The 11,666-nt window shown below is 34.0% G+C and overlaps 1 protein-coding gene across 1 annotated transcript; it reads right to left on the reverse strand.

Moving 5' to 3' along the window:
• Positions 1–856: 856 nt before the first annotated feature.
• On the reverse strand, positions 857–11,056 carry LOC123871513 (putative inorganic phosphate cotransporter). The gene is made up of 9 exons (XM_045915352.1): positions 10,655–11,056; positions 9,756–9,958; positions 8,165–8,404; positions 6,768–6,977; positions 6,143–6,310; positions 5,336–5,552; positions 4,587–4,825; positions 2,913–3,098; positions 857–946 (listed from the first exon to the last, which is right to left on the reverse strand). The coding sequence occupies exons 1-9, from the start codon at positions 10,689–10,691 to the stop codon at positions 857–859; spliced, it is 1,590 nt and encodes a 529-aa protein (XP_045771308.1). The 5' UTR covers positions 10,692–11,056.
• Positions 11,057–11,666: the final 610 nt, after the last annotated feature.

Consider the following 11,666-nt stretch of genomic DNA (forward strand, 5'->3'; position numbering starts at 1 on the left):
GACCCCCACTAAGAAAGGATTTTAAGAAGTTCTATCTGAACGAAACCGAAGCGGGTCGGTTTTACCTTGTCTACGGATTAGGGACTGTACCGCGTCTGTATTTATGTACGCCTTCAAAATAATAAAAAGTTAAATAAGTTGGTACTTACAACATTTTTCCTCTTTTAGTAATACCAAGTAATGCCTACCTAATATTTCATATTCATGTCTCATTCACCTAACAGGCAGTGCCACATTAGCTGGGAATGGGTGCGCAAAAGAACGGTTCGTTCTTAAATCAATACAAGTGTAAATTAAAAATTTATAACACCCCCGACAAGTGAAGGTTACAGTAACTAGAAAAGAGCTGATAACTTTCAAACGGCTGAACCGATTTTTTTGGATTATAGCTAAGAACACTCTCGATTAAGCCACCTTTCAAACAAAAAAAAACTAAATTAAAATCGGTTCATTAGTTTAGGAGCTGCGATGCCACAGACAGATACACAGATACACACGTCAAACTTATAACACCCCTCTTTTTGGGTCGGGGGTTAAAAATTGAAGGTGACTACGACGAACATGATGCTAGTAGAATTCATAACTGCGTTTTATTTCGATATTTTTAAGGTTCCGTACGTCAAAAGGAAAAAGAAACCTTATCGTTTGTTGTCGTTCCTACTCGTACCTATTTTGTCCATTGAGATTGAAGTAATTTTGATTTTAGCAATCAATTAATAGTGCCTAATTTTCGATGTAGGTACTTACTTAATTAAAAGAAGATCTGTATGAATAAAGTTGTTTTATTAAATAAACCTAGTCTAATTACTTCCTTGACTATTTTACTTCATATTTTTACCTTATCTCTCTTGATTTACTAAAAAATTACTATTATTTCTCGTTGATTTCTCTGTTTATTCTTCTTAAGCATCATCCGCTCCTCCCATTTCTTAATTTTTGGAACGTTCTATAGACAAATATTCAGATAATCAATATTCATAACAACCAAAGGAAATTATACCTAATAATGCCCACAACAACAGACCTTCAGAAGATACTCAAAAGTCACTAAGTTTAATAAATAAACAAGCTACGATTTTTTACTACTTCTTCAGTAATTATTATTATTATTTTCAAAAAATATATAAATAAACTAGAGGCTCGCGAATTCGTCTTGCGTGATTTTAAAAAACTCTGCAAACTTTGATTTTCCAGGATGAATCTTTGATTTAGAAACCTAAATCCACGCGGACGAAGTCGCGGGCATCATCCAGTAAATAATAATATTAAGTAGGTAATTAAATACTTATTAGCAATAAATAAGCCTATCTTGTATTAAATGATCATAAAAGAATTTATTGATTTTACTCTCATAATAAGGGAACCATTATAAAATTATTACCTATTGATTTAAGAATTACTTCCATAATATCTCAGTTGTCTGTGTTAGCCATCCCAATCATAATATCACACAGATACAATATGAATCAAATTTTTTCTATGCACAGTAATCAATGAAGTGCAGCATGCTGCACGATTTATCTTAACGTATTTTATATCGTAATAGCAATAAATTCTTGTCAAAGTTTAAAATCTTTGCATGTAATTTCAAATCAGGCACTCTACCATTTTAGAAAGAATTAATTACTGTAATCGTATTTATGTATTACATACCTTAATTTTAGTTTTTGATTAATTGTTATTTATCAGTTATCTCACTTGATACAAAGGTACTTACTCCTTCCAGACGGGGTGATTGGCTAACTCAGTGTCTAATAGTAAGTGACTAACATTGAGTGATAGCCACCGAACTCATATTCTGGCTTTTTTTTCTCTCTCGTCTGGCTTTACAAAGATTAGCCAATGTCAAGTTTGTACTTATTTGTAACAAGTTAGTTAAACTATACAAGTATGGACCTCGTCTGTGCCGGCGCTCGCCGACACACGCACGGCACCCCCTTAGAGCGCTTTCCAGTCAGTTTTAACAAAAAAAAAACACTCCAAAAAGGCAGAGCACGCCCGCCAGCTAACACCAACACAGACGAAGTCCCTATTCTGACTTAGCGAATCATAATTAAGTTAGCGAATCAGCGGGCAAGTTAGCCCGCTACCATCTTATCTTAGCACGTACCACCAGGTGAGATTGCAGTCAAGGGCTAACTTGCATTTGCATACAGATAAAAAATAAACAATAAATTACTAAGTTTAAAAACTTTAGAGACAGACCCTCAAGCAACTCCAATTCTTTTGAATTTCAATTCTGGTCTAAAGTTAAAAATCAAAGAATTTTTAACTTTAGACCAGTCTTTTACCTTTCATCTTAAATAATGATGGTGTAAATACTGATCAACCTAATAAAAGCTAAAGTTTTATATTAATGGTCACTTTCCATCAGGTGTGATTGTGGTCAAGCGCTTGCCTATACTGAATAAAAAAATAAAAAACTTTAACTTTAAGAGGGCTCTCTCCGTCACTCGTTTCATATAATCGTAGTTCCAATTTAATTTGAATATTAAGCAACCAACGTCCATTAAATTTTGCAGACATATTCTAGAAACTAATATCTATGTCTGTGGTTTTCCAGATTTCTGTTAAAATATTCGGTTTCAAAGTTACGCGGTCTTAAAATTTTTCATACAAATCTTTGAGCCCCTGTAATTTTAAAACTACACATTTTTAGAAAAATCTAAAACACCACAGACACAGATATTAGTTTCTAGAATATGTCTGCAAAATTTCATGGACTTTGGTTGCTTAATATTCAAATGAAATTGGAACTACGATTGTATGAAACGCGTGACGGAGAGAGCACTGTTAACCAACTGTCATGTAACTGGGCCTTGAAGGTATAAGAAAACAAGCGAAATAATAAAACATTTATTGATATCAGTCCATTACAATATTGGAGAGTGGTCATGTTTAGGGTATACAACCTTTTTCTCTACATTTTCATGTGCCTTTTTCAGAGGTCCATGTTTCCAGTTAGCCGGGTACCCAAACTTGTCTACGTCATCCCACCACTGTTGCTCGCCGGATCCCCATACTAAATAGATTATATTCGTGCCTATTAACACCACGAAAATTGTCCAAAATGCGTTACGCCATTGTTTGAGACTTTGCTGAAAAAACAATCCTTATTTTAAAAAACCTAACCAAAAATTATTAGTACCCGGTAAAGTATCAACTGTTATAGAATACGGATTAGCATAGGTACTTCAGATCCACCAAAATGTATTCAAGCATGCAGTAAGTAATTGCGTAATCAAATCCGTCAGTTCATTTCACGTTCTCATAAAAACTTTTTTACTTTACATCTGTAGGAAATTGAAGTAATTTTACGCTTGACTTATCCAATTTTCACCTTTGACCAAACAGATTCAATCAACCGCAAAACGCCTTACCCAACTCATTAGAAAAACCATCATGTTTTCCCACTTTTTATTCGGAACCTGCGTAACATGAATCGCGCCTTGAAGAATGAATCAAACTTAAGTGGTTTTCGAATCTAGGTTAGTTAAATAAGATACCTGCCTAAATTAGGTTATACAACAAACGTTGACTTGATACATAGGTACTATATTTTATCGAAGTGATTTCATTGTAGTCATTGACTTTCAATTGTTGCCCTAAAGATAATATTATTAAAGGTTTATTATATTATTAAAGGTACTTTACTTAATATTTTTTTACTTACCTTATTTATTAAGTACATAGTTTATATTTTATTTACCTCAGACAAATAATTAGTCTCTTTTATCTATAACTTTATAACTAGGTATTTCATATACTCATCTTAAGACATTAATTTCTTATAAAATTTTCCTGTTTTATTGACAAAATTTTTGTAAAAGCTTATGATATTATGTTCGTTTCTCTGAGTCAGGTTCTTATTATCAGTTCATTAAATTACGTTTAAGATAATAATTGCCCATTCATTTTTTGGGTTCTATGTAGAATTCTATTATAATAAGAATCGAGGGGAATTTTTATTTCAAATACAGGGATATTTTGGGTACGATCTCCAATAATAATCTTAATCAATTATATCTTGTGTAAGGTATATTTTATTTAGGTATAGTACTGCTGTGTACACCTATTAGGGGTTGTCACTTAGATTAGGATCTTTTGTTTTTAAGTTTGGACCATTTTTAGTTACAACCTGTTTTGTGTACCTTTAAATAAATAAATAAATAATGGTTCAGCCAAAAACTCATTGAATTTGAATGGACCAAGAAATTTCTTCCTTTTAAAGGAAATTTTCAAGTATAATCTTGTAGTCATGAAAATAATGGTCTCCTTAGCTGAGCAACTTGAAAGAACAAATTCTAAATTATTTATTAATATTACGTCCAAAGAAGTTTAATAGAATTTTGCATTTAAACATAAACTTACCCTGAATTAATTCGGGGTAAGTTTTCAAGTTAACAAACTCTTCCTCTTCGAGAAAAATATTTGGTCTATCATGGCTATATCTTCTAAAGGAAGATATAGCGTCGTCTTAAATTAGATCGTCTATTATTATCATATATCTTATTCATCCTAAAACTTTTATATGTTGTTAGCTTGAGAGTTCTAGGTCTAGAATGAAAAAACTAAAATATACTTACATCAGGCGTCAAAAGTCCAACCATATAAGGCGTAATCATTCCCGATACAGCAGCCAATCCGTTGACAAACGCAGAACATGTTCCTGCATAATTTGGGGCAATATCCATAGCATTGATCTTGACACTGCTATAGAAGCCAGCCATGAAGGCCATGGATGCTATGAAACATCCCACAGCCTTAACGCGGTCGCAGCCAGAGTATGAAGCCAGAATAATAAAAACAGCGGGTATTGTTGATGCTGAGGAAAAAAATGTTCTTCCGTGAGCGTGATGTACCCATTTTATCCGCGTTCGTGAAATACATGTAAATAATATTGTAAGACAAAAAATGTATCAAACAGTTTTTATTCAGCTTCCCTTTTGTACATCTTTTTGTTGCAAATCTTTGTTTATTAAAAACCTTTGCACAAGAATTTCATTACCATTGTTATGTAAACTCGGAGTTAATATGTGTGTTTTAAGTAATTGATATATTTTACTTATCTAATTGATTTACGGATATAATATATGTGCGGTCTACGCCAGTAAATATCACTTGCTTTAACGGTAAAGGAAAATATCGTGAGGAAATCTGTATGCCTGAGAGCTCTCCACAATGTTCTCAAAGGTACCTATGTGAAGTCTGTCAATCTACAATATAATTGACCAGCGTGGTAGACTATCAGGCCAACCCCTTCTAGGAGTAACACTTTCGGGTTTATAATAGGTGTTAGTACCTATGGATTACTTTACCAGTAGATAATACTTACATACGGTAGTATAAATTTTTCTTCCAGTAGTAATACTATGCCACTTTCTTCTAATACAAAAGTCACAGAAGCCAGCGAATATAAAAGAACAAACGTACATAGCTATGTATGGCAAAGCAGACATTAATCCTGTATTCTTAATGTTGAACTTGAGAACATCAGAAAAATATTTGGGTAAATCAGTAATCATGGTAAAGTATCCCCAGTCATGGCCGACCTGCGAAAATGAAAAATTAAGTGAATTAAAATAAATGTCATTAAAAATTAACCACTGAAATGCAGAGTCTCATTTAGGTACATAATAATAAAATGTAAGTAATTGAGACTCTGTCTGAAATCATAACATTACTATGATTTTCCTTTCCATTGAAGTACTTTTTATTCAACCAAAATCTAATAGGTAATAATATGCATTAATATGGCTCGCTGTCCTTTATAAAAAAACTATAAAATAATTATTGCTTATATCAAGGACTAATTAATAATATTACTTTAACGTTGCTTTCTATCTAAACTAACACTCAATTTGAGCTTCACATCAAATCACCTAGTTGTTTAAAACAGCTGTACCTGCCTATTCCTACTTTTATTCAAGTTTTTAATTTTTCAACACTTGGAGTCTAATCCTTTTTAATACAAATCAAAAATTGCGAACGTTTTCTCTTTACTTTTCAAAGAGTATCAGTTGCTGAATAATGAAATAGCCGTCCTTTGAAATTGCCGTTTCACTTTAATTTCTCCTCAAATTCCCTTTGCCAAACAGAGCATTAAGCCTTTATCGTCATGATAAGGGCAATTCATACTTACAGCGGCTATCATAAGCGCCCAGAGTTGTGGTGAACGTAGTATGGCTTTGAATGGCACAGGATCTAATTTCTTGTGCAGGCCTGAAGCAGTTACATTAGCATTTAAGTAATCTCGCTCTTCGTCGGATATAAATGGATGAGAGTTAGGAGTGCTGTAGCAGAGAAGTGTCTGAAAATATAATTAACATAAGGTGAAATCCTGTAATTTTATGTCCGAAAACTATTTCTTAATTTCTGCTATCTATAGTAGTATTAGTGCTATGCTTTAGCTAGGTGCCTAAATACCTATAATTACTTATTTGAAATTAAGAAATCGGATGCTTGTCAGTTATATAAAAAAAGTTTACCTTGTAGAAAAAATAAATTAAAAAATGACGTAAGTAATATCGATCAAAAATTATAATAATAAGGCTGCGTTTACTTAGTTCAATGATATTGTGCTAGTTCAATAACCTGTACGGAGTGATGGAAGTATGTAAAATCCATACAATAGGAACGTATCAATTTATTAACTTATATCAAAAACCCATTTTCTATGGAGCGAAACTAACTCTATCCTATATCGATAGGATAGGATAGGAGGATTTTTCATATCTCTCTCAATACTCATCCCGGAGAATACTTACGAAAAACAAAAACCATAGGACTCCGAGGCTACCAAATACGTAAAACACGTTCGCCCAGTCGCCGCCGTTCACTAAGAGCAATCCCGAAATATATGGACCAGCAATATTGCCTATTTGCGCCCCTCCGAATATCATTGCGCCGAAACGAGAGCGTTCTGCCGGCGGAACCCAGCGAGCCATTAGTAAAACAAATGCTGGTGTCACTGGACCCTAAAAAAATTCTAAATATTAATTGTTTTACTTAAACTATGCTTCTGTAAGTTTTCAATAAAATTTCAGACTAATTATTGCAGCCATTCAAATGGATATAGGTATCTAATTTAAAACAAAAGTGAATAGGCATCTTCTGGGTAACCGCGACCCATCTTAGGGCTAGACCACAACATCACTTTCTATCAGGTGTGATTGTGGTCAAGCGTAAAAAAATTAATTATCAAAAAGTATACAAGTACCTATTAGGAACCTAATACCTATAATATGTACGTTGGAAGATGTACTAAGGATGTACCATACAAAATGACAATTACTTTTTTGCCGATGCAAAGTGCCCCACCAAGCGTACCGGGAATTAAAATTGACACTTTGACAAATGGTCTTCCTATTGACCTTAGTTCCGAGTGCTTACAAGTATAAATTAAAAATTTATAACACCCCTGACAAGTGAAAAATATCTAGAAAAGAGCTGATAACTTTCAAACGGAAGAACCGATTTTCTTGAATTACAGCTAAGAACACTCTTGATCAAGCCACCTTTAATCAAAAAAACTAAATTAAAATCGGTTCAATAATTTAGGAGCTACGATGCCATAGACAGATACACACGTCAAACTTATAACACCCCTCTTTTAGGGTCGGGGGTTTAAAAAACAGACCGACAATCGCAAATCCAGCGTGTATAAGTACTTAGCGTTTCATCAGTCACAATTATTATTATTGTTCGCGGGTATTCTTGGAATTGCAATAAAGATGATTTACAATAGGCGTCCCGTACAATAGACCGGCTTGGAATTTTCAGGGAAATTGCTTTGAATAAACACAAACTTAGTCAATTTCACTGTTCAGAAGACTTGTATTACGAACGACCCTTCTCGTGAACCAAAGTATAAAAAAAATTGTCATTAGAGTATTCGCAATTTGTGAATACCACACCTAACCACTAGGTATACCTAATAGTGAATCATGATGCAGTATGTGATAATGGATTCAATAGTTCCCGAATCAATTAAATCCAAAAGGCATTTTCTTATGACTCAACAGGCATCAGCATATTATCCTACTAAATATAATCAGCTAAACTGCCTTACACCCTTAAAGTCTTGTATTCCAGAGCTGAAATGATATCCTTAATGCCTTTTATTATTATTTATATGTAAAAACGAAATAATTAATCTCCTTACCTCTCCAAGACCACAAATAACCCTCATAATAAAAAGTCCCACAGCACCCCCAAATTCTACCGCGAAAGGTGTCAGAGCTGTAGACACAGAAGTGCACAGTAAACTCAGACCTAACGTCCATTTTCCACCAAACTTTTCTGCTAGAAGACCTCCTGGTAAATGTGTGAGCACGTATCCATAGTAAAAAGCGCTGAGCAGTAGACCTTGAGTACTTTCATCCCAGTCGTATCTTTCTCTGCCCTGTAAAAATGTATGACCTAACTGGTATGTTTCTACGTTTGCAAAAATCTACAAAAGACTTCGGGCGGGCGGCTTCACAAAAGAAAAACTGTATGTTTTGACCTATTACACGTTTTTACCTATAAACCTCTGACTATCTGAAATTTTTCAAAATCTATTTTACCCATTATATAGGCTCTATATAATGGGCTCTACCCCCTCTAAATGATAGAGAGAACCTATGCAAAATCTCACCTATCTAGACCCAGGGGTTTGCGTTGTGTGTTAGTCAGTCAGTCAGGCAATTTCTTCTCTCATAATATAATATACACAATTAGAAGAAAGATATTCTAATAAACTCTGCAGGCAAAACCGCAGCATTTTTTTATGCAATATTAACCTTGGGATTTATGTAATAGGCTTTGTAAGATTATGGATCCATAAAACGTCATTTGATCCATACTCCAGATAATTCTATTTACATTTTCAGATAGACGTAAGGATATAGATAGTCAGTCGTAATTATTATACATATAACACGAGTTATCCCTTCTAGTGTTTTGGGTAGATAGAAACTATCGTTTATCAGGGTTTAAGGGCCGGCTTTACAGGGATCGTTTTCATCATTTGAAACTACTTACCTAGTCTGAATTTTAAATTATCCACGATTGAAGCCTTTGAAAGATATCTCTCTCTTTGTGTCCGTCTCTCTCTACGTTCTACTTAATCCTCATTGCTATGTGACTCTATTACTTAATGACATAATATTGGTGAGGATTTAATTCGAGTCCTTCCAAATCCTCCTAGATGTTTAAATAATATAGGCGATGCAATATTGAATAATTAATAATTAATTATTATTAATGAAAAATTATCACATCCGTTTTGTTCTTAAAAATCAAATAAATCTAGTCTCCTTTGTAATTTTAACTATTAACTTTACCTACCTATATGAAGAACAAACTGACTGACTGACATAATCAACGTACAGCTCAAACTGCTAGGTCTAGAAACTTAAGATATCACGTAAAGCCTCCCTTAAAAATGAATTTTCAGAAATTTCCAGCAAAGCTAGAGCAGGTCAGCTAGTTAAAATATAAAGCGATTTGCCTCCTCGTTTCTAATTTGAACCACTAGGATATTGAACGCCCTTCCAGCATCCGTTTTCTCTACCAAATTTAATATGGTTGACTTTAAGCCAAGAATGAATAGGCATCTTCTAGGCAAGCTCAAACCATCTTAGGCTGATAACTCGCCAACAGGTCTGATTGCAGCCAAGCGCTAAAAAAATGAAATACCAGAGAATATGATTTATTTTTACCTCATGTAATTATCACCTTTATCAACGATACTACAATTATAGCGTACCTACCTCAAATACTACAGATGAGCTGTTAGAAGAGGATGACGCACTCCCATCAGAAGGGCACGTCTCACCAACAATATGCGTCTCAGAAGAGACTTTCTTCACCATTGTTACGATTGTCATGCTCAGACAGACACGCATTGTAAATGAGTTTGCTAATGCAAACAGACCGAGCAAACCAAAAACATACCGCTGTGGTATGAATATGACTGAAACAAGTGTAAAGTAAATTAAAAATTTATAACACCCCCGACAAGTGAAGGTTACAGTTACTAGAAAAGAGCTGATAACTTTCAAACGGCTGAACCGATTTTCATGGATTAAAGCTAAGAACACTCTCGATCAAGCCATATTTCAAACAAAAAAAAACTAAATTAAAATCGGTTCATCAGTTTAGGAGCTACGATGCCACAGACAGATACATAGATACACAGATACATACGTCAAACTTATAACACCCCTCTTTTTGGGTCGGGGGTTAAAAATAGAAAATAAACAATATTTAACACATTTATTACAAACTAGATGATGCCCGCGACCCTGTCCGCGTGGATTTATTTAGGTTTTTTTAAAACCCCGTGGGAATTCTTTGCTTTTCCGGGATCAAAAGTTGCCGAAGTTTATTTCTGGGGTGTAAGCTACCTCTATACCTTTCAAATAAATCGGTTAAACGGATAGACCGTTAAGAATCCCGTAGGAACTCTTTGATTTTCCGGGATAAATAGTAGCCTACGTCCGTAAAAAATTATAATCGATGAACTCTGAAACTACCGAACCGATTTTAATAATTCTTTCACCATTATTCACTATCCAGAAGTAAAAGCTATATACTACATATTATGTCTTATATGTATATTGCATGACTAATATTGAATGTATAGATAGGTACTATTTGCTAGTCTTACCTTTGTTTAATATTCGACGCCATCCAATGAGAGCCATTGCGACTACGAATATGTCCTTTGACCTATTTCCCAGTGGAAGACGAAATCTATGCTCCCGCACAGTCAAAAGTAAAAAGGATGGAACAAAAAGGGCAGGGTTTTACTCAGCAGTGGGATGATATAGGTACAAAAACTATAATGAATGATAATAATAAAATAAAACTGATATAAAGGCTTATATAAAAAATGTGTTCCAAATATTTAGCTGAACATCGTGAAAAAAGGAGCACTTCAAAACACTTTGCAGGAATTATAACACCAATACTTAACTTATCTAACACTCAAAATATGTAGGTGGGTACGTAATACCAAAATGATTTATCTTTTTTGTTTTACCCCACTTACCAACTGTCGTTCATTTATCTAAACAACATTGAGTGTATTGAAGTGTGCTGAAGAATTGTATCATAGGCTAAGTATGAGTTTGTTGATAGAATGAAAAGGTTGATAGAATTCGAAGATTGCGACACTTTCACGTCAGAGTAAAATAAACCCAAACATCGTAATTTTTTCATTCAAATTCGTCGAAATATCACACCTCGTGCCCTAATTGGTAGCTTTGTTTAATGAAAATCAGTAAAAGGTAATCATTTTAAAACTAGTCATTATAAGCCCATTTTATTCTAGCATTATAGTATTTAGATATTCGAAATCCATCAACCTTATCGAGTTAAGTGAAGTCGTACTAAGGGCACTGAGACGAGATGACACTATCAGTGATACAGAGAACAATCGCACGTGTCTCTGTGACAGAAGGTAAGGTCAGATAAACATTTTTAGGTAGGTATGCGAAAAACCCAAATAAAAACGGGCAAAAATCTATGAATAAGTATATGTACTGCCTATAGTTAAACGCGAATACAAAACTAAAGTAGATCCATTTTTATAGGACACTATTGACATTAATTCACATATTGACTACTGGAAATTTATAGTCAAGATGCCTCCTTCATGCCTTAATGCCTCGATAGCT

This window comes from Maniola jurtina, chromosome 14 (assembly GCF_905333055.1).
Source record: "Maniola jurtina chromosome 14, ilManJurt1.1, whole genome shotgun sequence".
Classification (NCBI taxonomy): Eukaryota; Metazoa; Arthropoda; class Insecta; order Lepidoptera; family Nymphalidae; genus Maniola; species Maniola jurtina.